The 27,267-nt window shown below is 48.0% G+C and overlaps 1 protein-coding gene across 1 annotated transcript in view; it reads right to left on the bottom strand.

Annotated features, from left to right (window-relative positions):
* Positions 1-26,330, bottom strand: part of SIM2 (SIM bHLH transcription factor 2) — a 54,485-nt gene extending 28,155 nt beyond the window's left edge. The window contains exons 1-4 of the mRNA XM_069010384.1: positions 26,149-26,330; positions 18,120-18,202; positions 15,370-15,459; positions 8,289-8,397 (exon numbers count right to left, since the gene is read on the bottom strand). Coding sequence (XP_068866485.1) covers positions 8,289-8,397; positions 15,370-15,459; positions 18,120-18,202; positions 26,149-26,323 — 457 coding nt within the window. The 5' untranslated portion in view covers positions 26,324-26,330. The remainder of the gene's footprint in view (positions 1-8,288; positions 8,398-15,369; positions 15,460-18,119; positions 18,203-26,148) is intronic.
* Between the last annotated feature and the right edge of the window lie 937 nt (positions 26,331-27,267).

Below are 27,267 nucleotides of genomic sequence, written 5' to 3'. Positions count from 1 at the left end.
TGAGAGACAAGCCAAGGTCCTCCTGAGCTCTTTCACTGAACCCTGGGCTGTGTGGGACCCAGATGCTCTGCAGATCCCACCAGAACAGCAGCAGAGCACGTGTGACTTCACAGAATGGAGCAGAGACAACAAAAATAACCAACTAAAAGGGACAAAAATGTGCAGAGTGCCTGGGGGATGGGCAGTGAAGCGTTATCCAGACATGGATTTGTGGTATCTGAGTTCCTAGGGTAGAACAGCCCAGCAGGGACACGGCCTTATCACACATGGCCTTATCTCCAGAGGGGTGCAGCAGCTCGAGGCAGGCACAAGGTGGATGGGAGGGAAGGTGGAATCAGGTGGCCACAAGTGCACTGCTCTAAAATTGCACTCCCTTTTCCATCTTCCAACCCCTACACCGGAGCTGGAATTTGGTTTTGCACTCAAGCTGCAGTGTGGAGCAGACAAAAATCCCTGGCTGCATCAAGAGCTCCCAATTTTAATGCTTCTCCACATTTTTTTGTGTAGTGACAGCTGAGATGCCCCATTGCTAAAGCAACACATGGGCAGCTTGAGGGATATTCATTTACAAAGTGGTTCTGCAACAGAGCAATGCCATATTTTGCTAATGTCAAAACTTGGAAGTGGGAGATAAAAGGGCAGCTTTTACCTCAGAGAAAACAAAGGCATGAGAGGTGAAGCTGTGGGGAAAAAAATTAATGGTGATCTTTTTTTTCTCAGTCCACTGAGCAACCACAGGATTCTGTGGCTGTTTTCTGTCAAAAGAGATCAAAGATGGATTGGAAAGCAAAGATGGATTTCAGAGTTGCTCCCCTAGGGATGGACAGTCCTGGCTTCCATAAAGCCAACCATAATTTCCCAGAAATGCTCAGAGAATCCTGCTTGGCAGTCGTGCAATAGGAGTGAACAAATGCACAAGTTCTTTATCTGAAATATCAAGACTCCTTTTCTTTACCATGGAATTGATCAAGTTTATGAGAGCATGAAAACACAAATCTGGGAAATAGAAAAAAGCTGGTTTATTCTTGCCTTAAAGTCACACTGTATTGCAGGATAAGCTAATAAAAGGAAAGGGATTAATGGAGAGGTGACACTTGGTAGAAATGGTGCTCCAGGAAAGAAATACAACTTCTGTATGTCCACACCAGCAAGGATTTTCTGTGTTCTCATTCCCAGGTCGCTGCGTGTCAGCTCTGTATGGACAAATTTGGGCTGGGATTTGAATGAAGCCCATTTGATGGGCCATTTGATGGGCAGGGACAAATCAAATGAAGCCATTTGATGGGCAGGGACACCTCCCACTGTGCCAGGCTGCTCCAAGCCCCAATGTCCAGCCTGGCCTTGGGCACTGCCAGGGATCCAGGGGCAGCCCCAGCTGCTCTGGGCACCCTGTGCCAAGGCCTGCCCACCCTCCCAGGGAACAATTCCTGCCCAATTACCCATCCAATTACCCATCCAGCCCTCCTCCAGCTTAAGGCCATTCCCCTTTGTCCTGTCACTCCATGCCCTCATGAAAAGTCCCTCTCCAGCTCTCTTGGAGCCCCTTTAGGCACTAGAAGATGTTTCTTTTCCCCAGGCTGAACAGGATACAGGACACCACAACTTCCATCCCTTAATCCTGAACGAGGGTGACACCAAATTCTAAACCAAGAAAGAGGCGTGGGGCTCAGACAGAGGAGATGCCTGCAAAACACTGCTTTAAGCTAATCCTGGAAGGTGGAAGCCCACGATTGGCAGAAGGGGCTTGCAAACACCTTGATATTCCCCTTGCTGTGGTAGAAAATCAACTGATTCTGTTGTCAGCCCATCCTGGAGTTCCAAACTTGCACAAACTGTCCCAATTTCCTCCCCATTTGGGCAGTTTGTTCTATTTCCTGCGTGTGATCAGAATCCTGGCAGCGCTGCAGTGGGGAAATTGTCTCTATTATCATTCCTATCATATCCAAACTCAGCCATTTACTGACATTTGCCTGAATTTTCCTTAAAGTGCTGTTTCCAAAATTTTGTTAGAGAAGGAACTCCACACAGAACTGGGCAGGAAAGGAAAATAACAGCTTTTACAGCCTGAGACTCTCTGCTTTGGTGTATCTTACTGTTAATTACCAATGAAAAGAGATGTTTTAATGAGTTGTCAGCAATTTGTCCTCTTTGCCGCTTTTGTACATCAAAATTTCTGATTTTAATTTCGAAATTATCATTTATAAAATTATTATTTCTGTTTCTCAAGTTTAACCCTAACAAACAGTGGCAACAGGATTATGATACACCATTACCCCTCAGTAACTTTTCTTCAATAAAATACTTTCAAATTAATGAAAAATAAAATTCCTCTCAATGTTTGTCTTTTGCACAGGTACCACTAGAAAAAAAAATCCTTTAAAACTTGGTGCAACAAACATCTTGCCACATGCAAAATTTTTCTATTCCCTTCTTTAAAGATGAGGTTTCTGCATGTAGGGAAGATGTAGGAAAAGTCTGCACTGAGATTTGCCTCTTGGCTGAGGGAAACAGAGCCCTTAAAGCATCAAGTGGAGTGGAGAAAGCCTGACATAATGTATTCCACATTCCTTGTGCAGCTTCCATCAGGTTGTAACTCATCATTTAAGAATTATCCAGTTGTTAGCAGAAAACTGGGATGGCTACAGGAACTACCACATTTCTCTCCCTGCTCTGGGGAATGTTAATAAACTGCTTTTAGCACGCCACGCCTCGGCACGTGAGTCAGCAAAGTTTGGGGAGCTATGGATGTGTTTTAAAGGTTTCAAATCCCAGGAAAAGCATCTGAAACCAATCAGAGACACACAATGTCTGCCTGCAAACACACATGGAAGAGCAGCATTGATTAATTCCTTGTTCTGCTTAACCTGCAGCACAAATATCTTTTATTTTGCTTGTTTTCTTGCTTGCAGCAGCTGCCAGGACAGGAGATGGATGGTTTGGGAAGTGTTGCTGCTCTGCTGCAAGCCTTAAACTCTGTGTTGTGAACTGTGAAAGAAAGATTTCTGCATAACTAGTTGGTACAGGGAGACAGAGCAGCAACCCAGTTGTTCTGATTGTAACATCATTTGAGGGCTTAAGGTCCTGGTTGATCACAGCGTGTTCACCCCAGCTTATGTTGATATTCCATGGTTTTCCCTTCAAAGACCCTGCTGCTGGGAGCTGGCTGGGATCAGTAATCCTGGAGCAACCCTCAGCATCCAGACCCTGAACTCCAGCCCCTCTTCCAGCCTCATTCAAAGTGCTCATCACCCCTGCAGAGGGCACTTGCTGGCACCGGGTCACAAACCCCTACCAGCCTTGTCCCCTCCCCATGCCAGTACCAAAAAGCCTTGCTGCTGAGCCCTGGCTGCTTAGACTGGCCTGGTGATTTAGATTTAATCTCTGTGTGAGGAGTGGAAAGGGACAAACTCCTCACAGGCCTGCAGGAAGTTCTGGAGCTGCTCTGGGTTGCCAACTCTGAGCTGGGTGACCTCACCCCGAGTGCTGGGGGTGTTTTGGGTGCCACGATAGAAGAAAGATCTAAAAGTCTTAGAGAGCACCCAAAGGAGGGACACAGAGACGGGGAAGGGTCTGGAGGGGCCACACAAGGAGAGGGCACTTGGGATGTCCAGCTGGAAGAGGAGAGGCTGAGGGGAGACTCCTCAGGGGCAGCAGCTCCTCAGAGGGACAGGGACAGGACAGCTCCAGGACAGGGACAGGACTCAGGGAGCAGCTGGAGCTGGGCCAGGGGAGGTTTAGGGGGATATTTAGGACAAGGTTCTTCCCCCAGAGGCTGCTGGGCACTGCCCAGGCTCCCCAGGGAATGGGCACGGCCCCGAGGCTGCCAGAGCTCCAGGAGCGTTTGGACAGCGCTGCCAGGGATGCCCAGGCTGGGGTTGTTGGGGGGTCTGGGCAAGGCCAGAGGATGGATTTGGATGACCCCTCTGGATCCCTCCCCACTCAGGATATTCCATGAGGAGCCAGAATTTGACAGGACACCACAACCACCACCTGCCAGGAGTCCTGCACTAAGGAGGAGGCCCTGAGTCTCCAGTCAGACACAAACATAACTTTGTGAGTTTCCAGGACTCAAAAACTGCTGTTATCTCATCCTGGTTTAGGGAAGGGGCCCATGGATCCTGATCTCAACCTGTGCAGCAAACACAGGTGGCACAGGGAGTGTGAAAGTCAGGTTTGAGTCTTCACAGGTACCAAACCAATCCAAAGCACACCGAGGTGCTGCAGAGCAGAAATACTTTAAGCAATATTTGCAGTGAAGTCATCTGAGATCTGAGCACAGCCAGCACTCACAATTTGGAACAGAGAGCAAAATATTTTCCTCTTTTATTTATTTACCTCCTTCTTATTTTTTCTGCTAACCCACGCCAGCTGAATAGAATGGATTTGGTTTGTTGCTGCAAATTTGACCTGAAGACTCACACGAGGTGATTTGCTGAGGCATTCCCTAATTTTAATGTGTGTGTGAGGGAGATTATTCCTTCTCCCCACCCAAAACACCCTCAGAAAGAGCCCAGCTGTTGGCTTCTCTCATAGCAAGGGATCTGTACCTATTGCTTTACATTTTCTGTGCTGGTCATGCAAGTAAAAAGCAGCTTAAAGACTTTGTAAGTTCAGACTGAAACTCTCCAAAGCCTCCACAGATCATGGGGTTTATGGCTTTCATTGAGTCATGGCCTGGAGACTTAAAATCCAAAGGAAAATTAGATCAGAGGAGTAACCTGGGCGGTTCAGGTCATTAAATATAAATATTAAAAGGCTTTTACTCCTGTGCTGAGCTCAGAAACTTCTCTCTGCCTAAATTCTGCCTTCTACAAAGACAGCCAGCCTTGATCTGGAGACATCAACACTGGAAGAAATCACTGCTTCCCTCGGAATATTTTTCCTGTGGCTAATCAAACTCCCAGTTAAGAACGTGTGCATTATTCTGATCTGAGCTTTTGTGGTTTCAGTGCACAGATGTTGGTCCTTGAAATGGGTTTTCTCTTCTAAATCCATCCTTTAGTTCCCAGTATTTTGTTTCTTTGGAAATCTGTACACATGGTAACCAAGGCACCTCCTGATCTGCTTTCTGATAAAGAGATCCCAGAATCCCAGAATGGTTTGGGGTGGAAGGGACTTTAAAAATCACCTCATTCCACCCCCCTGCCATGGGCAGGGACATTTTCCCTATCCCAGGTTGCTCCAAGCCCCATCCAGCCTGGCCTTGAGCACTTCCAGGGATCCAGGGGCAGCCACAGCTTCCCTGGGCACTTCCCTCCCCAAATCTTATTACCTTATTCCCAAATCTTACTACCTTTAATACTGCTACAAAGTCCAAACTTCTGGAATCATGGGATTATTCAAGTATTTCCCCTGTCTTTTAGAAAAAACAAGTTATCTACACTCTATGTTTGAAGCTGTGCCTTGTTCTACCTGAAACATGAGCAAGTCCAGGGCAAACTTAAAAAAATAAAATATAGTAATTTAAGAAAGTCAGTGCTTTATAAATAATATGTCCTTTTTTTTTTAATACCAGGGTGATTTATCTGAAGAAAACAATGTTACAGTGCGAATTGTGTAAAGAAATCCACACCCTGTCTGATGTTATGCAAAGCAATAATTTGCGTTTCCCTAAGAAATAAATAAAAAATTTACATCCAAATTTACAAAGACTGTAAAAGAAGAGGTCAAAACCAACCTATGCTCTGGGCTATTTAATACCAGTAACAGAATATCACCAAGCACAGGCATTGTTGACATTTGTGTTTTTATTTCTCTCAAAACAGATCTTAGCCAGCTACAGCTGCTCGACTAAAAATGGATGTAAATATCTGAGCTTTAGCTGAAGGAAACATCTTGAGCAAGGCAAGTTCCGTGAGCCAAGCTGGAAGTTTGGGATATAAAAGTCTGTGTCTGCAGTGCAATATTGATTTTATGCCTAAGCAACGCCCCAGATTGGAGAAATCTGTAACATAATGAAGTTACCAAAGGAAATTTTTTATTCCACCCAGTGGCTTGATGATCCAGATGTGTTTTAAAAGATTAAAAGAGAGAAAATCAAACTGAAATGGCAAAAAAAAGCTCTTTAAAATAGTCTGGTTTCCTCTTGGGTTTTTTTTGTTTTTTAATCAAGCCACTTCCACCCCACTGCCCTTTAAGTTATTTGTAGAACTCCATGTTTTATTTAAATATTGAAAATATCTACTCAGATACAGACAGAAGTTGCTTCATTCCTGCCATTTATGAAATAGTTTTTAAGTCTTCACTGGATTAAATAAAAAAAAACCTGCTTTGATTACTGCAGGCCGGGTGGTTTCAGGTTATACCTCAAGATTCTAATGGATAAAACACTACAGAAAAGGGAATTACTGGCACAGGGAAGACAAAAATAAATAAATATTTGTTCATTCTGATCATTTTAAAAAGATTTAGCTGTAGATTCTGTACATTTAATACACCCACTCCACACAGACACAGACCTGAGATAAAATAAAGTAATCCCTAAACAGAACACAGCTGAATTCCTTTATTTATCTCCTCCAAGTCTGGGAATCCCAAGACTATTCTATTACTTCGAGGTTTTTATCAATTCATTTCCTCTGCCACACAAAATTTGGTACAAAACACACATAAACAGACCAAAATGTGAAATAATTCTCCTTATTCCTATCCTAAATTTCCTTATCAATGTAGGATGAGGCAAAGAAAGCTGCAGAGAATGAGGAATTTATCTGGGAAGAACTGGAAGAGCTGTGAAATTATTTGCTTTTGACCCAGAAATTAATCCCAGTCAGATACTCGTGGCTTTAAATTTGTAAAAATCTCCAATAAGGAATTTAAAAACATTTCAGTTTTGAGAAAAACAGGAGGCTGTTGCCATTGCCAAGCCAGCAGGTATAAAAATATCTCATTACTAATTCTGGATCCCTGCAAAACTGCACAAAACCTCACGGATTTCGCAGAATTATTGAGGCTGGAAGAGACTTTAAAGATTATCCAGCCCCACCATCAAAATCACCCTGAAATCATTTACAGCAGAGGTATCTCCTCTATTTATCAGTAAGGTGGAAAAAGGGAAAAATGTTGGTGTTTAAAAAATATCAATTTTTTTTTTAATTCTGACAGAAGAATGAGCAAAGCATGAAATAATCATAGAGAAGAGTCTGAGAAAAATAAGAGTTTGTTTTCCAAGATACCAAGGGAGGGGTTTTTTTTCCAAGACAACCTGTTTGGGGAGGAAGAAAATAGAAGGAGGCTGAGATAATTCTTCCATTTCCAGCACTTGGAGCAGTCCAGGTGCTGCCAGGCACAACATTCCCTGAATTTAGAGGGAGCACAGTTCTGCTCTGATGGAATCACAGAGGCCACAACCAAGCACAGGCACCAGAACTGCAAAAAAACCCCAAACCTGACAGAATTGCAGCATGAACCCAAAATTCCTCATGGTTTTTAGGAGCCTTGAAAAGACTGACAAGAGCTGGCAGGATGGGAGCTCCAGCTGATAAATCAATGATGAATCACAAGTGGAAGCTCCATTGTGCTGGAGCCAGATTAGTTCTGATCTTTTCAAGTTCAAAGGATTGCCCCCGAGGAAACACAAACTACCCAAATGTGAATATTTGTGTTACTGACACAGGAATTGCACCACTGGGGTAACAGCTTCACACTCACAGGGTGGTGTCAATATTTCTGTGGGTGGCTGAGCACGGCCAGGGTGACAGCACGGCAAGAGGACATTCTTTTCCTCCAAAAAAATCACTTTTTAAATGAGATTTTCTAAACTCAAGTCCTTTACCAAACCCATTTCTGCTCTGCCTACAGAGGAGAATATTAGGTCTGGTTTTTCATCCAAGCTTTGAATTTAACAGTTGGTTGGAAAATATTAAAGATGCCCTTCAATTTCCCAGTTAGCTGCTGTTCTGTCAGTTGTTCTCCCACTCAGGCCATGCAGCTGAGCTGGGCATGGCCAGACCACCACAAGATTTCTGCAGCCTCAGCGATGATGACAAAATAAAAGAGATGAAACAGCCACTGGGCTAAAGCTAAAAACCTGTTCAAAGCTTCATGGACTCCATGGCAAGAAAGGCATTCTTGAATTTAGGATACCTCATGCCCTTTAGTGCAGCACCCCAAAATCCTGGCTCACAGTTTTGAGCTCCTGCTGCTCCTCCATCTGAGTTTCAAGCAGGATAAATATGAATTTATGGATTCATGGGATGCTTCGGGTTGCAATTTGTTCCATTTCAGCCTGGGATTGGGGTTTTTTTTCACTTTTTTTGCTATATTTTAATGCCAGATCCCACAAATACCTTGCAGAAGGTGAGGATGAAGAGGCTGGTGAGCAGTGAGGACAGCAGTCATCTCATCATGATCCGAGGGGTGGATGTACTCGTAAATGCTGTTTCCAGTGAGCTCCACCTGGGAAAAACATGGAATAAAAGCAGCTGGATCATTTGCTGTCCTCAGACACTCCCTGCAGCTGGGGCACCACGCTCCACTTCTAAAACACGAGCTGGGTGTATCAAAACCATCTTCCAAATCACAGCCATTAATCCAAATGAATTCTTTCCTCAGCAGTGATTTGTACCAGAGGGGTTTTTGTAGGAATTTCTGGTGTTTCATCAGGGACAGAAGAGCTCCTGTTAGAGCTGGAAATGAAGCGATAAATTAGAGCAGCTGGAGAAATGTTCAATTGCCACGAATGGGGTCCAAAACTCTGAACTCTATAAATGCCTCTGAAGGAGACAAATATTAAAATAAAAATAATGTTCCTCCAGGTTCCCAGAAACTCTCACCTGCACCCAGCTGGCAGCTGAGCCTTCAGAGCCAAAGCCCTGCTCTCACACAGTTCCTTTGTGTCCTCCCCACCACCAGCAGGGCGAGGGCTCCGAGAGAATCCCAAAAGCAGATTTCCATGGATTCCCAGTGCTCTGAGCAAACACGCCCAGTAAAGACCTGCCCTAAATAGCCGTGTATTCCCTGTTCTCTGCCTGCGGCAGGATGGATTCCTGCCTTTCCCACTGTGAACAGCAGCGCAAAACAAAAAGAGCCTCGTGCTCCGCGAGTCCCCCGTGCCAGCTCTGTTTGCCACGGCCCAAACCCCCCGACAGAAGTCCCCAGAAAGCTGCAGGGATGGATTGAAGGGGTGAACCACCCCTCTGAGCCCGTGTTTGAAATTAGTGTCAGGCTGGCCGATTGTTCTGAGCGGCCTTGGGCCCCCAAGATCAGAGAGAGCTGAGAGGTGAAGTAATTTAAGCCATTCTTCGGAGCCAATCCCGCTGATTTGCTAAGATGTGTGAGTTGCCTTTTCTTTGGAATAAATGAAGTTGTCTGCCCCACAAAGCCATCTTTTTTTTTTTTTTTTTCTGAAAATGTTCCTCATCCTTCCATTTTCTGCATTATTCATGGAATGTCCCTTCCCAGGGCTATGCAAACTCCCTCTTTTTTTTTTTTTTTTTTTTTGCCTAACCATCTCTTCCCCACTGCTCCTTTGCAACAGCCCCTCCCTGCAAACACGAAAACATCAACAGTGATGTGATATTCTAACCAGACTGAAAATCACTGAGGTAGGAAAAAGAAGTGGAAAAAAAAAAGAGGAAAGAACAGGGAAAGGAGAGATGGAAAGAGAATAAAAGAAAGAGAGAGCGGAAAGGGAGAAAGAGAGAAAGAGAGAAAGAGAGAAAGAGAGAGAGAGAAAGAGAGAGAGAAATAGAGAGAGAGAAAGAGAGAGAGAAATAGAGAGAGAGAAAGAAAGAGAAAGAGAAAGAGAAAGAGAAAGAGAAAGAGAAAGAGAAAGAGAAAGAGAAAGAGAAAGAGAAAGAGAAAGAGAAAGAGAAAGAGAGAAAGAGAGAAAGAGAGAAAGAGAGAAAGAGAGAAAGAGAGAGAGAAAGAGAGAAAGAGAGAAAGAGAGAAAGAGAGAAAGAGAGAAAGAGAGAAAGAGAGAAAGAAAGAGAGAAAGAGAGAAAGAAAGAAAGAGAGAAAGAAAGAGAGAAAGAAAGAGAGAAAGAAAGAGAGAAAGAAAGAAAGAGAAAGAGAGAAAGAGAGAAAGAGAGAAAGAGAGAAAGAGAGAAAGAGAGAAAGAGAGAAAGAGAGAAAGAAAGAGAGAAAGAGAGAAAGAGAGAAAGAGAGAAAGAGAGAAAGAAAGAGAGAAAGAAAGAGAGAAAGAAAGAGAGAAAGAAAGAAAGAAAGAGAGAAAGAAAGAGAGAAAGAAAGAAAGAAAGAAAGAAAGAAAGAAAGAAAGAAAGAAAGAAAGAAAGAAAGAAAGAAAGAAAGAAAGAAAGAAAGAAAGAAAGAAAGAAAGAAAGAAAGAAAGAAAGAAAGAAAGAAAGAAAGAAAGAAAGAAAGAAAGAAAGAAAGAAAGAAAGAAAGAAAGAAAGAAAGAAAGAAAGAAAGAAAGAAAGAAAGAAAGAAAGAAAGAAAGAAAGAAAGAAAGAAAGAAAGAAAGAAAGAAAGAAAGAAAGAAAGAAAGAAAGAAAGAAAGAAAGAGAAAAAAGAAAGAAAGAGGAAGGGAGGAAGGGAGGAAGGGAGGAAGGGAGGAAGGGAGGAAGGAATGGAGGAAGGAAGGGAGGAAGGAAGGGAGGAAGGAAGGAAGGAAGGGAGGAAGGAAGGGAGGGAGGAAGGGAGGGAGGAAGGAAGGAAGGAAGGAAGGAAGGAAGGAAGGAAGGAAGGAAGGAAGGAAGGAAGGAAGGAAGGAAGGAAGGAAGGAAGGAAGGAAGGAAGGAAGGAAGGAAGGAAGGAAGGAAGGAAGGAAGGAAGGAAGGAAGGAAGGAAGGAAGGAAGGAAGGAAGGAAGGAAGGAAGGAAGGAAGGAAGGAAGGAAGGAAGGAAGGAAGGAAGGAAAGAAATACAATTTTCTCTAAATTTGCCCTGAAAAAGCGCTGGCTGTTTCCTTTCAGGCCAGAAACAGGTGGGGACTTTCAGCAGGAACACCCCATACCCCAATTTTTTTGTCAGAGAGGAAGGAAAACTCAAAATCTCCCTGTGAGTCATGCCTGGAAATTCTTCTGTTCATTTGTAATTACAAGGGGAGAAGCATCCTGCAAATGTCCAGAGGTGTCTTCATAAATATCCAAATCACCTACATTCAAAAAAAAATCTAAAAACTCTTATGGTGATGGACATTTCCTTGTCAGAACATGACAAAAATTGCCACTCTGTGGTCAGTGCTCAAACCAAAAGGAGCATCACTTACAACCCTCTTTTTATTATTTTATTTTTGGCTAAGAGTGATTTTTTTTTTCTGTCTGAATGTTTTGCCCTTGGAATGGAAACGTTTTTAGCAGAGAATTTACCTTCCAAAAAAAAAAAAAAAAAAAAAAAAAGAATTAATGGGTGGCTGTGTGTAAACAACTTTTCCCTTAGATATAGAGACTTTCTTACATAAAAAACACAAGCAAGCTAACAAACCTCATGGAATGTGGTTGATATTTTCTCTTTAAAAGTGCCTCTCATGGATATCTCTCTCTTTTCCCAAATTCCTCACCTTTTTAAAAACTATTCCTCATGGAAATGCACATTTTTCCACAGGATTCACAGGCCCGAGGTCACGGTTTTACCCAGAATTTCATTTTTATCCTAGGGTTTATGTCTAAAATCCAAGCCTAAAATTCTTTGTGAGATAATGACTGGTTTTCCTCGTTAGATGCACAGAAAAGTGTTTTATTCTGATAGGTTTATTTGCAAGCCCAGGAAAATCAGCAGGAGATGAAGGCACAACACTGCCCCCAAATCTGACTTCAAAAATTGACTTTAAAACACAAAGCCACCAGCAAGGAGATGGGGGGGGGGGCTGAGCAAGAGTCAAATAACCAAAATACAGATCCATAATTTGGGATCTCACCCCCTACCCCCACTAGGCAGGGCACACTCAGGCTCTTTTAAAACCTACAATGAAACCCTGAAAACTTGAAAAAAAATATATCAATTATATGGTTCAATTCATCAAGCTAAAATCCCGTGCCTCAGGTTATTAAAGCAGCTTCCTTGATGCAGTTTTTAATAGCTGTAAATACCAAAAATCAGCATTTCCTACGAACAGGGGGTTTATGTGGAACTCAGGTATTTTTTTCCAGCCATGGAATGATTCCTAATAAACACACAGGATTAAGTAGATGGAATCTAGAGCAAATAATGACATATTTTACCTCTCATAGACTCATTTGATGAAAGCAAAATAAACTCCTGGAAAAGTTCAGGTGTTTGTGGTTAAATAGTTCAAGATTTATCAAAAATCAAAGATAAGTTTGGCTCCCTCATGGATCCAGAAAATTGCTGGAATAAGCTCCAGACCTACAAAATAAAATTAAAAAACATCTTTCCCCATTGTTTCACAAGCAGATTTTCCTCTCCTTTTTTGTGCCTTTGGGCTCTGAGGGGAAAAAAAAAATATTTGGGGAATTTGAAGCTGTTTGTTATCCATGGAAAAAAGAAGCAAGGAATTGGCTGTCCCAACCAGTACAAGTCAGTTCATCCCTGGGCTGAGGCCAGCTGGGATGAGGTGGAGGAGGGGGTCCTACAGCAGAATTTACCATTTTTACTGCTGCAGCTGGGAGCAAATCAAACTCCAAACCACAAATGAAGTGGCAGGGCCACAAATGAAGATGTAGATTTTCACAAACTCCGTTTCTGAAGCAAAGTCGTGCTTAAAAACAATCCTTAATGCTGGTTTTAAATTTGCAACTGGTTTAGCCACCCCAGCTTTTTCTCAAGCTCTAATTTCTTCCTGCTGAAGTTCAATCCAGCACCAACCTGAAGATAAAGGCCACTGTAGTAGGCCCCCCAAAATAGCCTGCAAAAATATTTTTAAATGGCTTTTTTATTTAGTTTAAATATATATATTTTAAACAAATGGCACTGGAGCTGGAAATGGATGTGTGGGCTAGTTAATTGTCAAGTTACTTCATAAAAAGGCTTTTCTGTGCCCACTCTAAGAGATTTTCTGCAATCACCACCACTCTGCTCTCAGCTTGTGTTGGCTGCAGCTCTATGAGAGCACTTGTTGGAAATTCAGTGTGGAATTATGGCTGGGTGAATTTCCTTCTCCTGCCCAATCCCATTCTTGTTGATGGCAGTGGCAAAAATCCCAGTGATTTCCAGAGGAGGGGGAACAAGAACTCCTTCAGAGGCCCTGGAAGCTGACAGGAATATCCCAGGGCTAATGGATGAATGTCCTGGGCAGTGGGAGCAGCCCAGTGTTAGTGCTGGTGCTGCTTGAGGTGAAATGATCCCTTCAAAAATGGAATATTGAGGAAGAGCAAGAACAGACTGGTGATAAATCAATATGAGTAAAGGGGGGGAATCACTCCCTTGGTAACTGGGGCTCTTATTTATAAATAAAACCTGTGCACTGTGAAATTCTGTCTGTTGAGAAGCCCTGACATTTCAAATCCCACAGCTTTCAAGCTCATTTGTTCACAAACCTCTCCTGAAGTGGAAGGTTTGGGATTTTGCTGGTGAAACTGCCTTCAAAAAGCAACTTGACCAAACCTTCTGATTTTCCTCAGCACCTCCTGCACTGAGGGTGTGTAGATATTTCTGTGCACATGGAATTCTGTCAGTGCAGATGACCAGGAGGGATAAAAAGGATTAAAACCTTTGTGGCACTCCCACTCCACTCTTCCTGCATGTGCCAAAGTCTGTTTACTGTCCCACTGATCCCATAATTCTTTAATTTCTCCAAATAACTGGATAATACCAAGATCTACAAGATCTGGTGGCTGGATATTCCTCCAAAAAGAACAATTTCTGGGCAAAACCTGGAAGATCAGGGAGCAAACAACACAGGACAGGGAGTTCCTGCCCATGGATGGATGGATGGGAACCCTCAGTGCTTTGGGATAATGGCACTGATTAAATGGATGGATTTTAATCAGCAGCAGCCTGGATCCTTGCAAAAATTCAGGGTGAGAGAAAGCCAGGTTGAAAAATGAGTAGAAAATAGGGCCATTCTGTAGGGAAGTTTATTTTCAAACAAAGAAATATTTCAAGGAAGTTGAACGTGAATTAAATGGTGTGAAAGAACTAAAACTGTACCACAACAGAGTGAACTGAACAACCTGAACTAAGAATGTTTCCTGCTCATATTTTTAAAATTAACAGGTAAAAAAAAAATAGTATCTATGCTGGCTATTTATTCCCAAATTGACTTTTTTTCTCAAGATATTAGAGAAAGAGGGGCTAAGAGATGGAGTTTGAGTTTATATCCTTGTTTTCTCAACCTCTTGAGTTCTATTTTCTCTCATAGCCACTAATTCTAACAGCACTGTTAATAAATGCACGTGCAAAGAACTTCACCTTTTTTTCAATTAAAAATATTGATTACCACCAAAATTAAAGCACACAAACCATCCCCACCATTAAAGTCCCCTCTCTCTTTATGGAAACAGCCACAGGATAAATGAACCAGTTATTTTCAGAATATTCTCCTCCCTCTCCCCTTCATCTCCCCATTTGTCTCCCCTCTGCTGTTTAGTGCTTATTTCCCTTTATTTATTTTTTTATTTATAAGTGTTTGATACCCAACTGAACACTCCAGTTTCTTGCAAGTCTCATCCAGGGCCTGCTGCAATTAATGAGGAATTTTTTTAGGGGACTTTGGCAAACTTTAGGTCAGGTGCTCCCAGTGAATTTCAGTTACAGACAAAGGTATGGAAAGCTGCATTTTACAACAAATTCAGGCTCTTTGCCCTTGTGTCTATCCCAGGAAGGCAAAAAAAAAAATTAGAAATGTCCATCTAAGGAAAAAAAAAAACAATAAAACCCCCTCATAGTTCTGGTGCAGAACAGTAGTAAACTGAGTTTTATGAGTTCTATCACAACCATATAAAACGCTTTACTGAAAAGACCACTGAGCTGGAAAAACTCAGGAAAAACTACCCTGAATTCCATGTGAACACTCATAAATCTGCCCCCCTTTTCCTTTTTATTTTTTTCCACATTTACCATAAAACTCCTGTTCCACATCAGATTTCCTCTCCCTTTCATAGGCAGCCTCAATATCTTACACAATCTAAACCTCCCAGACTCAGATTCTGAGCTTTATTTCAGCCCTATTGCTCTGGGCTTGGGTTTCAGGCCCTGCCTAGATCTGCAATTTGCAATATCATATTATTTATGGCCCTTCTGAAAGGTAATGAGGAGTAAAATACAATGAACAAGAACAGATATAAAGACAGCCATGATGTGGTGGCAAGTCAAGGAAATTTGAGTATTTTACCGAGGCCATTTTCAGGGAGAAAAAAGCCAAACCCTCGAACAGCCCTGACAAAAAAAATGACTGTATAAAGGCAAGGTACCAGTGTGAGGGTCCAAATTTGTATTTAGCAGGTTGCAAATTTGCATTTAGCAGCTTTATTTTATTTCTGCTTTAGCTGGCAGAGCACACCCCCCCTACCTGGGACAAGCCAAGGTGCACAGATGCTGTTTCAGAGATGTACATTATTTTGCCATCGGATGCCACGACGAAAACAAAGCCATCCAAAGTCTGAAAGAAAGAGAAGTGCACTGGGTAAGAAGTAAGAAATCAGTTTAAAGCATTTACAGTGGGAAAAAAAATGTTTTGGAGGATGATTTCTGTCTGATTTCAGCAGCAGCAGCACACAGCAAAATTTAAGGAATAGAAACCTTTATCTGACTTGTTCCTTAAAACTCAGGGATGTTGTGAACTCCACCTCATTCCCCCACAGATGCAGCTTTGCTGCTCCACTTTCAGGGAATATTTTGCTGTTGATTCAGGGGTTTTTTTAGTGCTTAGCCCAAATCCTGAGCTCTGTGGTGCTCAGGGGGAAGTCAGGCCCTACGTGAGCCATTTTTTATGGCATAATTGGCAGACCCAGCTCAGTGCTATTTGCAATTTATTTAATGGCACCATGAGCAATGTTTAAATTTGACTGCACTTTCAGTAACGTATTTCTGAACAGAGGGCTCTCTGCTCTGAAACTGTGGGAACATCCAAAAAGAAAGCAGAAAAAGTCAGCATCCAAAACTTTATCACACTTGAAGAGAGATGTTTGTGCTTATTAAGTTTTATCCCTGCAGTCTTGCAAACTTGAGATCCAATCCTACAAATTCTTCTTGGCAGGGTATGGGCTGGGAGGCAAATATTGTTTGTGTGAGTAAAAACTGAAGTTTGATTTAGTCAGATCTTATTCATTATGAGAAAAAAATAAATGCTGTGGTAAAGCTGAGCCAAAACTGGCCATGATTTGGAAATCACAAAACCTCTCACTTTGGGGGGTCCTTGATTTTTCAGTGCCCAATTTCAGGCTTTTTTTCAAAAGTATCTGATATCAAAAAGTCTCCATTATCTCTACCCAGTGTAGAAAGCTTTGATCAACACAGGGCATGTGAAAAGCAGTGAATATTCACTTGTGTGAATATCACTGGACAATAGATTTGGGAGAGAAAAATGATTCTTACAGTTCTTTGGTAAAGCAAGCACCTGTTTTAATCCATTTAAAGTCACTCAACTGGAAGAGATGCAATAAAATCCTGTCTGCTTCGTGCACCTCTAGTGCCACCCCAATAAGAAAATATTCCAAATTATTCTCTGGCCTACTAATGACTCTACAGCATGTAATTGAAACCAGGTTACTCTTTGACTCTTTTTTTTCCTTTTTTTTTTTCTTTTGGAATATAAATTAAATTTTGTAGAAATATTATAATGGGAAATAAATTATTGCATACTTAGCCATAATTTTACTTTAAGCACTGTTGTCTTGCAATTGCTTTACCCAGTATCATTAACAAACTTGTGTCAATGCTGCTGTTACTGCAGCACATCCCAAAATTTCATTCACAGGAAAGCTGAAAATTCAAATGTAAAGTCTAAGTACCCTAAAAAAAAATTTTAAAAAATGTTTTCAGTAAATGACAGTTTATTAAAACCTTCAGCATTTGTCATTCAGAATTAACTGAACTGTAAAATGAGAATTACAGGTGGTCAGCATTTAATTTTGTGTAAATTCACTTAACGCCAGACAAAGCCAGGGAGGAGGAGGAACAACAACAATGATTTATACGACTCGGTCTGTATTTCAATACATGCATTATATTATGCATATAGAATATTATACAGAACTAAATCAGCATTTTTCAGGTGGACTTGTGGCTCTGGAACAGCTCAGAGGACATCAGCTACTTGCATTAAAATTTCCAAGGCTGGAAATGCCTCCCCAGGAGATAATTTTGAGCTCTGGGGTGCGGTCAGTGCCTCCCGCTCCAAAGCAGCCTCCCAAAAATCTCTCATTTTCCAGCAGGAGAGCGGCTGATGCTCCTGATGGGAGCAAATAAATCCCTGCGCTCGTCCTTCCAAAGGTGGGAGCCGGCGGCACCGCGGCCGCGGAGCCCGAGCAGAGATTTTCTGTGGAGCTTTCTGTCCCCAGCCGAGCGAGACAGTGAAAACAGCCCCAGCTCTGTGACCAGGAATTCACCTCCCGCAATAAACCCGCCCGTTAAATGATTGTGGTTTACTGGCTCTTGAAAATCGGGGGAGAAAACCCGCGCTGCGTTAAGTTCACGTATTAAAAAAAAATAATAATAAAATAAGGAGTTAATAATAGTTATAATAAAAAAAGGAGTTAAACGCAATTTTAATTTTTTTTCCCCTCCTGCTGGCACGCTCGGCCCGGCTACGACTTCCTGAACTCTGAATTCAGAGGAGTTCCAGAGCAGATCACCGGGACTGTGAACACGGCATTTTCAGGGGCTGAAGTCCACGGGAGATCCGGTCCGGGTGTTCTCCCCCCTCGCTCCATCCCGGCTTTCCCGTCCCGCCTGTCCCCGGTTCCCTGCCCCGGGGGCTTCCTGGGGACATCCCCGCACTTCTGGCTGATTAAAGCATTTAGGGCTGGGAGACACTGCCTGCACAGAGGGGATGAGCGTCTCTTGCTTCCGCCAATATCAAAGGCGGAAAAAGCAAAATAATGGGAATACAGGTGGTTGCTGTCTCTTTTTCTGCTCTCGCAGCCCGGCGAGGCTCGGGAATGAGGTGAAGGGCTCAGCCAGGCTCCTGTCGTGGTGCGGGGGTGAAGAGCAAGTGGAGGAGGAGGACGAAGAAGAGGAGGAAAAGGAGGAGGAGAGGCAACACCTCAACCCCAGGTTTCCGATGCCCAGCGCGCACGGGAGGAGGAAGGGGTCCACTACCTGAAGCAAGTGGGATCCGAGCTCCATGGCCACGTTATCCAGGGGCCCGATCCTGCTCGGCTGGCCCCAGGCGTCGCCCAGACCTGCAAAAGAAACAAGGATTTGGTAGAGCCGGAAGCGGAGCCGGGTCAGTCCTGTCCTCCCGAGCGGGACCTGCGCTGCCAGTGCTCCCCCTTCTCCCTCGGGGCGCGGGCCTGGAGGTGGGAAAGGCTGAGTCCCTTCTACACGCAGGCTTTGGGAGGGAATTGTTCTTTTTTTCTGGAGCAGAGCATCCCCGCGGATTCGCTTTCCCCCTCCCCGGAGAGCCCCCAGGGACGCGGCAGCCGCAGCCGCTCCCGTCGCCCGCCGGGCCCGTCCCGTCCTTGCAGCGGCACCGTCCCCGTTCCGCCGTCGCTGTGAGCGGCCACCCCCGCGCTGCCCGGAGAGGAGGATGAGGAGGTTAAAGAGAGCCGAAGCTCCATCGGGGATGAACTGCCCCGACTGCCCCTTCACCTGCGCACGGACGGGACCGACACAGCTTCGGCCCCCCCTCCCCATCGAGCCCTGACCCCACAGCCCGACCCCACAGCCCGACACCGCCCTGGTGACACTGGAAGCTTTGTGATGGAGCTGGCTTGGGGCGAGGAGGGGCGGGTGGGCTGGGGTTTGTGTGTTCATTGGTTTGTTTGTTTGTTTTTCTCTTCCTCGGTGAAAAGAAGCCTTTCAGCAGCTCCCCGGCGGAGCCGAGACCGCCACCGTGCCAGCCCAAGAGCTGGACACTCCCGTGGGCACCTGGTGGCAGAGGGGCCACTGCCCGCAAGGGATGGAGGGGAAGGGAAGGACGCGACCGCATCCTTTTAGTGCCTCGTTTTTGGAGAGAAAGGCCAACCCTCGGCTTCGGGGAGGCCGCGGAGCCCGGAGGGCGCTGCGGAAGGGCCGGTGGCCCTGGATGGAAGGCGGGGATTGGGTGCTGCCAGCCTGGGATTCCACAATCGCCCCGGCTCACGGATGCACCGCTATGAAACAGAGCCCCGTGTTCTCCCCCGGTGCCCTCCCTCCGCCCAGGTGCTTCCAAAGAAACCTCCCCACTCCCGGCTGCGGCGGGAGCCCCGCTCGGCTCCGGAACGGGAGGGAAAAGTTGGCAGAAATTCCTGCCCTGAGCTCCAGCTCTGTGATTCCGCCCCTCCTGAAACCCTCACGGATCCGTTTGTGCTTTGGCCACTTAAATCTGGTCTGGAAATGCTGGGGGATTTCTCTCCCCTCTTTGGGCATCCCTTGGGATGGGCAGGATCTCCCACCGGAGGGACGGGAGGCGGCGAGGCGGACGCGCCTGCCCGCGGTGCTTTTCCCAGAATTTAGATTCCCTTCCCGTTGCCAGAGGAGCCTGGCTCCGGGTCCTGCTCCCTCCGGGAAAGCACTAAGGAGCTTCCCACGCCAGGCAGGGGACACCGGGCACCTTGGCCGGCCCTGACGCCTCCTTTCCGCCGTCCCAAGGCAGTAGCAGCACCCAAAAAACGGAGTTTTGATCCCCACCCCGTGTCCATCTCTCGGTCTCTCCAAACTCCGGGAATTCACAGAGGGTGGCTGCGCTTTCCCGTGGGAAGGGGAAGGACACCTTCCCTACTCCGAAAGAAGCACCGGGAAATTTGCTCGGAAGAGCCAAACGAAAACTCGAGCCTTTCTCTGCCGTTTCCCAATTCTCCGCTTGGAAAAGGCTCCTAAACTTCCAGAGACACGTCAAAAATATCCTTTCTGCTGAAACGCTTTCTCGTCTGGGGAGAAAAGTTTGGGAATCGCGGAGTCCTCCTGCAGTTTCTTTCCCGAGGCGGCAACAAATGCAAGCTCCCGAGTCTGTCCCTGTGCCGCGAGGTTTGCCCTTATTTCGAATTCCTAATTACAGATCTCGAAATATGAGACTGCAGCCCTGCAAAAGGAGTCACACACGGCGGTGTAAAAGCTGTCCTGAGCCCTTACATTCCGAAAGACGAAGCAGATTTATTTCTTGAGCTCTCAAGAAGCTCTCCAAGAACGAGCCGCGTCTCTGCCCCACCCGTGCGAGACAATTCGCTCCGTCCTGTTCTTTCACATCATCCCAAAATCTGCACTTTCTAGGTTCTTTCCTAGATCTGGCTAAAAAAAAAAAAAAAAAAAAAAAAAAAAAAAAAAAAAAAAAGCCACTTGCTCAGATTTGCTCCCTTTGGAATTTTAAATTGGAGTCGCAATAGCGAACGCGCATCAGACGTAAACACGTTCGGTGGATCAGCCTGGCATTCGTCTGAGCTTATTTTAAAGCCGGTGATTTTATAATTTAATCCGCCAGCAGATCGCTTTAAAGGTGAAAACGAAACGAATAAAACCTTACAGTGGAATAAAGGACTAAGGCCCATTAACTTCTCTTCGGAGAGATTTGCAAACGTGTCCTGTAAACATATGGATGCCATAGGCTCCGCCGGGCTGCTCCTGCCCGGCCAGGGAATAACGCACAAATTCGCTCACTGGCCTGGAGCGAGGCCAAAATCCCTGCCGATACACAGCGAGCCTTTCCTGCACCGCTCCTTCGGGATGGGATTTTGCTGGGATGGGAAGGGATCCCTGTCTGGGAGAGCTGCCGGGTGTCCCACACGGCTTGCCACCGGACGGTTTGGAAGGAAACATTTCCAAATGCTCCTTCGTAGCAAGAATTACCTGGCCGGGGAGAGCGAATTCCCTGCGGGAGGGCAGCTGGAGCATCCCCCCGGCAAAAGCCGGGAGCACCCGTGGGGGTGGCCTGGCCCCGAGCGCGGCTCCTTTGCCGTGCTGGAGGGTCAGGGATCATCCAGATCCAGCGACCTGGGGGGCTCGGCAGCGGAAAGCCCGGAAAGCCGGGGCTGGGCTCGAGCAGAGCTGGCACGGCCCAGGGCCGCCTGCGGGAGGGTGACCCGCCAGTCCCAGGCTCAACCTTCTCTTTTTTGGCACCCGCCGCCGGCAAACATGGGCGGGATGAGCCTCTCTCCTCGTCCGCCCGGCTTTTCCTGGTGTTTGTGCCGGTGTCAGTCCCCCCCGGGCCCAGGGCCGTGCGGGCAGGGCAGGAGAGGGATGCCCGGCAGGGAAGCCACCGGCCCCAAGGGCAGCTGTGCCCGCCGAACCCCTGCGGGCACCGGGCGGCAGCTCCGGCTCCGACAGCGGCGGCCCGGAGTCACGGGGGTTCTACACCAGCACCCCAAAATTCTGGCTGCTTTTGCCGTCGAAAAACCGGGGGGTTTTCGCACAAATGCGTCCCCCTCCCTGTGGCAAACACGGACAAAATCCCTCTCCGTCTTTTAACATCTCTGGCTGTTCCTCAAAGTACCTCAGCACTGACTTTGTACCGTTTCCCAGTTTCCAGAGAGGCAGCGGGGTGAGCGAAACTGTAATAAGATCTAGAAGTATTTGGGAACAACTCCCACCTTTGCTCTCGGCGTACGAAACTTCGTCCACACACACATTTGAAAGCCCGGTAGCTTTTCAGCTTGGGATTCTGCTTAAAAGAATCACTCAGCGATGTATTATGTTAAGTATCGGGTTGCCCTGTAACTTGGAGTATTTCCTTTGTGTCTGCTGGGCTGTTCCCCGGCTCCCCCGGAGGGCAAGGTCCCCCACCCTTCAGAAGGAACCTCGGGACAACGACAAGTCCCGGGGCTTCGCCGCCTATCCTGGTTTTTGGGTTTTCCCCAGCGCGGTTGTGCCTCCCTCGGCCAGGAGAGCCCCGGGGAAATTCCCGGTGGGAGAGCCCCTGAGCTGCACCGAGATTTGTGCCCCTCGTTGAGGCGAGGTCCGAGGCTCTGCTGTCACCCCGTGAGGAGGGGGCGGCACTTGCCACTTGCTCAGATTTGCAAGTGGCGAGGGCAGCGCTGACACCTCGCCCTAAGCCCCGTCTGCAGCGGGGGGCGAGGGGTCTCAGCCCCGACGGCACTGCTGGATCCCGGGGGTCGCGATGGGTCTGGAGCCCGCGGGGAACCCCCCTGCCCGGCCAGGGGAACCTCTGAGAGGGGGGAAGCTCCCAGGTCAGGGGCGCTTTGGGAAGGAGCAGGGCTGGGCAGCGATGTGCCGGGCCGCCCGCTCCTCTCTGCGGGCTCAGCGCCACCGGCCGGGAAGGCGGCCGAGGGCTGGGCGTAAAAATCAAGATTTTTATTTTGTAAAAAGAAAAAGAAAAAGAAAAAGAAAAAGAAAAAAAAAAAAAAAAAAAGAGAGAGAGAGACAGAGAGGAAAACAAGGCAAACTCCCAAAAAAAAATTTAAAAAAAAAAAAGTGGGGAAAAAAATACTCTAACCAATCTGCCCCCCAGGGCACCCGCACAAACCCAGCTCTCCCCGCCGAGCCAAACCCACCAGATCGTGTCAAGAGGCCCCAAAACGGGCGTCCTACAGGCAGGGAGGTCACGGGCAGATCCAGAGCTCTCACGACAGTGACCCCCGCCCTTCCTCTCTCCCCCTGCCGTCCTTCCGTCCCCTCCGGCCGGGACAGACCAGAGCGGCCCCGCCGCCCGTCCCCGCCCCGACCCCGCCGCCCGTCCCCGCACCCCGGAGCCACCGGCTCCCGCCGCCTGGGAACGGCCCCAGGAAAACCCTAAAAAAAAAAAAAAAAAAAAGCACTTTTGTTTTAGTAAGACCTTTAATGTCACTATTAGCGGTTAGTACAATAGGGGTTGCCTTTCCAAAAGGGATTACTCACGCCTCGCGCTTTATTTATTTATTTAATTCATTAATGAACCTTTTCCGAGCGCGCGTGACAACCCGATGAAATAGCTGCGATTCGCCTTGATTTTCTTAAAATATACAATTCGTGGCCAGGTTTAAATGGGGACCGAAGACTGTGAATATTCCTGGTAATTTCTATTGTCTGCCTCTCGGAATAAAGAAGGTCTGAGATCTACCGCTCAGTCACTTTATTCAGATTATTTCGTATAGCGCACATCATATTTTGGGTCACATAATAATTAGCTCGCTCCTAGCCGGTTTAAACAACCAGAAATATCCAATTTTATAATCGGTTTTGGATAAAGCGTCGGGGATGGGGGAGGGAGAGGGTGACGATTTAACCAGTCTCCCATCACCGGGGGGCAGAGAATCGCAGTTTTTAAACGCGATTCATTCTCGCCTCTCTTTCTTTCATTAGTTCCTCTTCAGAAAAAAATAATAAAAATAAAAAATACTGACCGCCGAGACAGAACACGACCGGTGGTGTATTTTTGTTCTACAGTAACAAAAGCCGTGGCGACAACAACAAAAAAATATCAAAACGCGAGAGAAGACGGTGTTAGAGAGCGGGGGAGGCTGGAGGCTGCTGTGTCCTGACTTTAACTCCTGAATCTCAAGGTCGCAGCGATACCGCAGGGCACAGCCTGGGCTATCGGAGCACAAAGTTGTCCCTTCCAGGGCTTGCACTGCGCGGCCGAAAGGAGCTGGGGTAGAAATCCCCTTTCGCTGTCGCTGCTTGGAGTCTGATCGGGCGCTAGTGAGGGTTCAGTCCATCTTCGGGAAAAGCCTGGCCGGGCTGAGCAGGAGACCTGTCCCGAGCCCCCGACAAGCCCTGTCGGAGCGCTGGGGTCAGTCAGCTCGCTGAGGGTCTCAAACTTTTCCTAAACTCTGTGTCAGCTCGCTGTGGAAATAAGGGGGGAGGCCATCCACCGAGGGTTTTAAAAACACAGCCCTCTGTCTCTCTCTCTCTTTCCCTCCAGTCTAGACAGAGCTGGAAGCCAGGTCTGCAGTTGAAGAACGTTTCTGGTCGCGCTGGCCGCAGCTACTCCGGGCCTAGCAGGCGTCTGGTGGCGCCTCAGACCTGTCCCCCCCACCCTGCCACCCCTTTAAGCCTTTTAGGGTGACGGCTGGGGCAGCCCGGGGTGCTGGACCCCCGCTCCGAGGGCAACTCCCGTGGGAGCGCATCGCGGCTGCCCTGGGAGCAGAGGCCGGGACTGGAGAGGGGGCCTGGTACGTACCCACCTTTATTTCATGCCCCAGAATCTCGGATGGGGGTGCCCCGCACCCATCGGGTCCAACCCTCTCCACGGGGCTCTTTCCCCAGGTCTGGCTGCCCCAGGATTTAAGCTGGGAAGCCTTTCCGGGCTGTTGCGCTCCCCGTTTGCCCTCCCAGTAAAGCCAACTGGAAACCAGTAGCCGAGTACGAGGAGGAAGGAGGGAGGGCGGACAGACCGACGGAGGGATGGGGACCCCCTCCTCTCCTTCCACGGGCAAATCCCGAGGGAGAGGGAAGTTTGGGTAATGAGGGACTGTGTGGAAGAAACCCCCCCTCACCCCCCCAAAACGTCCTTCTGCAGCCGGCACTGCCCGCAGCCGCCTCTCTCCGGCTCCCCCCTTTCCCCTCCACCCTCCCAGGCACTAAACGCAGGGCTCGGGGACCGGAGGCGGTAATTCCCCCGGCCTGTCATCCCTGGATGCGAAGCTTTGGTTTTAAATGTATTTCCACCCGTACTTAAGACGATGAAAGATCAGGAATTCGCTGTATGCATTTAAACGTTGCCCTTAATAAGCAGAGTGTGCGGAAGCGCACGCCCGGCCTGTTTAGGCAAGACAGACACATAAAACACACCCGAGCTGTGGGTATAAACCTGTTCTCGGGGTCGTCTCGTTGCTCTTGAGGAGCAGCAGGGCTGGAAAAGCCGGGACGCATCCAGCAGCATCTCGAAACGTGCCGCTTTTCCTCCCTCCTAAATCAAAGGCGTTCGGGGACACGTTCCCCAGGCACGGCCGGCGAGTGACCCCCCCCTCGAAATTACGGCGCTCTATTTCTCCTCGGGAAAATTTCCCGGTGGGGAATAATGGCTGGAAAATGCGGCGGAGCAGAGCCTCGCTTCCCTTGCTCCGTGCCTCGGGAGCTCACGCTAAAGGAGCCCTGGCTTTCCATAGCACGGCTGCTCCGTGCGTCCCGAAATTTCTCAATTAAATGGCCACAACGGTAAGCTTTGCTCGGGTTGGGAGGGGGGTTTTATTCCGCACCCCCCTCCCCCTATTTTATTTTTTGGTTGTGTTTTTCTTTTTAGCTTTTTAATAAAGCTCCTTAGAAACCGCGACGGAGAGCAGACCTTCCCCTGCGGAATTTGCTAATTCCTTCACCCTGCTCCCAGTCCGGAGAGGCACAAACAAATGACAAAGCAGGGGAGCTGGGCTTTATTTAGCCACCCGCAGGCACTGACCAGCGCTTCATTCCACGGCTCCCATCAGCTCAGCGGCCGCACGGACAGCACGGGCGGCCGGCGGCTCCCCACGGCTGCCGGCCCGCAGCCTCCCCTCGCCCCGGGCGGCCCCAAGGGCGCTCGGGGGGAAGGTGAGAGGCTCCAGGGGGCTGATTTTCCGCAAACCCCGAGGGAAGGAGAGATTGGTGCCGGGCCTCGCTGCTGGGTGCCCCCGAGAAGAGCCGCGGGAGCCACAGCCCCGGCCGAGGTGCAGCGGGGTCCCGGCCCCGCCGAGGCCGGGCTGGGCTCGGACCCTCCTTCCCCGCTCTCCCCGGCCCCAGGAGAAGGAGCAGGGCCTCGCTGCGAAGCTGCCGCGTCTTCATTCCCAGCCTACTTCCCTAGCTTCAGAAAACTCCAACCAAAACAAAACAATAATAACAACCACACAGTTTTTTTCCCCGAGGCCGTGCCTGGACGGGAAGCGCCGCGCCGAGGGGCCACCCCGGGGGCCGGGCGGGCTCCTCCGGGGCTGCAGACACGAACCGAGCCCGCTCTCATCGGGACGGTCCCCCTGAGCCAACGGAGCTGAACCGGCAGCCGAGGAGGAGGGGGAGAAAGGGGGGATGAACCGGCCGGCTCTGCCTCCCACAGCCGCCGGCTTTGGGGCAGCGCAGCGCTGCCTCCTCTTCCAAGGCACACGGGCTCATTTCCAGCCCGGCGGCTTTTACCTCAATCCCCGATCGCTCTCCACCGGTTCTGGGACCCCTGCAGGCATCCCCTCCCTCCTGCCAGGACGCTGTTGGGGTCGTACCCACCCCAGCACCCCCTCCCCGCTCGCTCTCGGCCCGCGGTGCCTCCCCGTCCCTCCCGTGCGGGCTCCCGGAGCCCCGGGTGTGGTTTTACCTTCGGGGAAGACGGCTCGCATTTTCAGGTAGCTGGTGGTGAGGCGGATGATGGACGCCTTGTCCAGCTGCGAGGTGATGGCCGAGGGCAGGGGCAGCAGTTTAGCCAGTTCGTAGAATTCTCCATTTTCTTTTTCCCGTCTAGTCTTTGCCGCGTTCTTGGATTTTTCCTTCATCGCGACTGCTGCAAGGCGGGGATGTCACTGGCATATTAGACCCGATTCTTCCGAATGGCAGGGGGCATGGATTTCGACTGCAGAGTTAGTATTTTCGTTTAAGGAAGGGAATTTACCCAAATCAAATCAAATAATTAGTAATAATAATAAACGGAGGGAAAAAAAGAAGACAAAAAGGGGAGGGAAAAAAAAAGAGCCAAACCAACCAACCAAAAACAACACCAACAGAAAGGGTGCGAGGAGGGGGGAGGCGATCTCTGAGCCACAACCAGGACAGGAAAGCGGCTCGGAGAAGGCAGTTCTGCTCTGATCCTGCAGTGGCAAGGGCTTCGAAACCCAGACTGAAAGACCCACGGCAACCTTCGTCCTCTGCGTGCAGCTGGGAATGGGATCTTGATCTTCTCCTCAAAACGGGGAGCAAACCGCTGGGTTCCCTTCACCGAACTCTTCTACTTCTACACCGAAGCTCTTCTACTCAATCCTTTCCCGTCCAAAAATAATAATTAAAAAAAAAAAAAAAAAAGAAAAAAAAAGAAAGAAAGAAAGGAAAATACAGAGTCCGTGCAAGGAATCATTGGGCTAAGCAGGCTGAACCATTTTTGGACATTTTGTCTCTTAAGGAAAAAAAAAAAAAAAAAAAAGAGGAAACCGAACGACCGCGCTGCTCGTTGAAGGAAGTGCAAAATGATCTGGTTCCCGAGATGCCGAGGACACGACGAGCTCCCCGCTGAACCAAAGTCAAAGCCGGTGCGGCGGCAGCTGATGGCTGGAGTGCTCCGAAATCACCGGCGCTCCTCTCCGTGCGCCGCTGCCCTCCGGGCGCGCTGCTCCTGCGGCCGAAGGGCGCTGCTCCTCCCGTGCCCGAGGGGCTCCAGCAGCGCCGGGGCGCGGGGGCCGCCGAGCCCCGCTGGCTGCGGGGGCTGCGGGGGCTGCGGGGGCTGCGG

Source organism: Aphelocoma coerulescens, chromosome 1, assembly GCF_041296385.1.
Source record: "Aphelocoma coerulescens isolate FSJ_1873_10779 chromosome 1, UR_Acoe_1.0, whole genome shotgun sequence".
NCBI lineage: Eukaryota > Metazoa > Chordata > Aves > Passeriformes > Corvidae > Aphelocoma > Aphelocoma coerulescens.
Note: the sequence above shows the minus strand (reverse complement) of the source record. Positions and strands in the feature narration are given on the sequence as shown.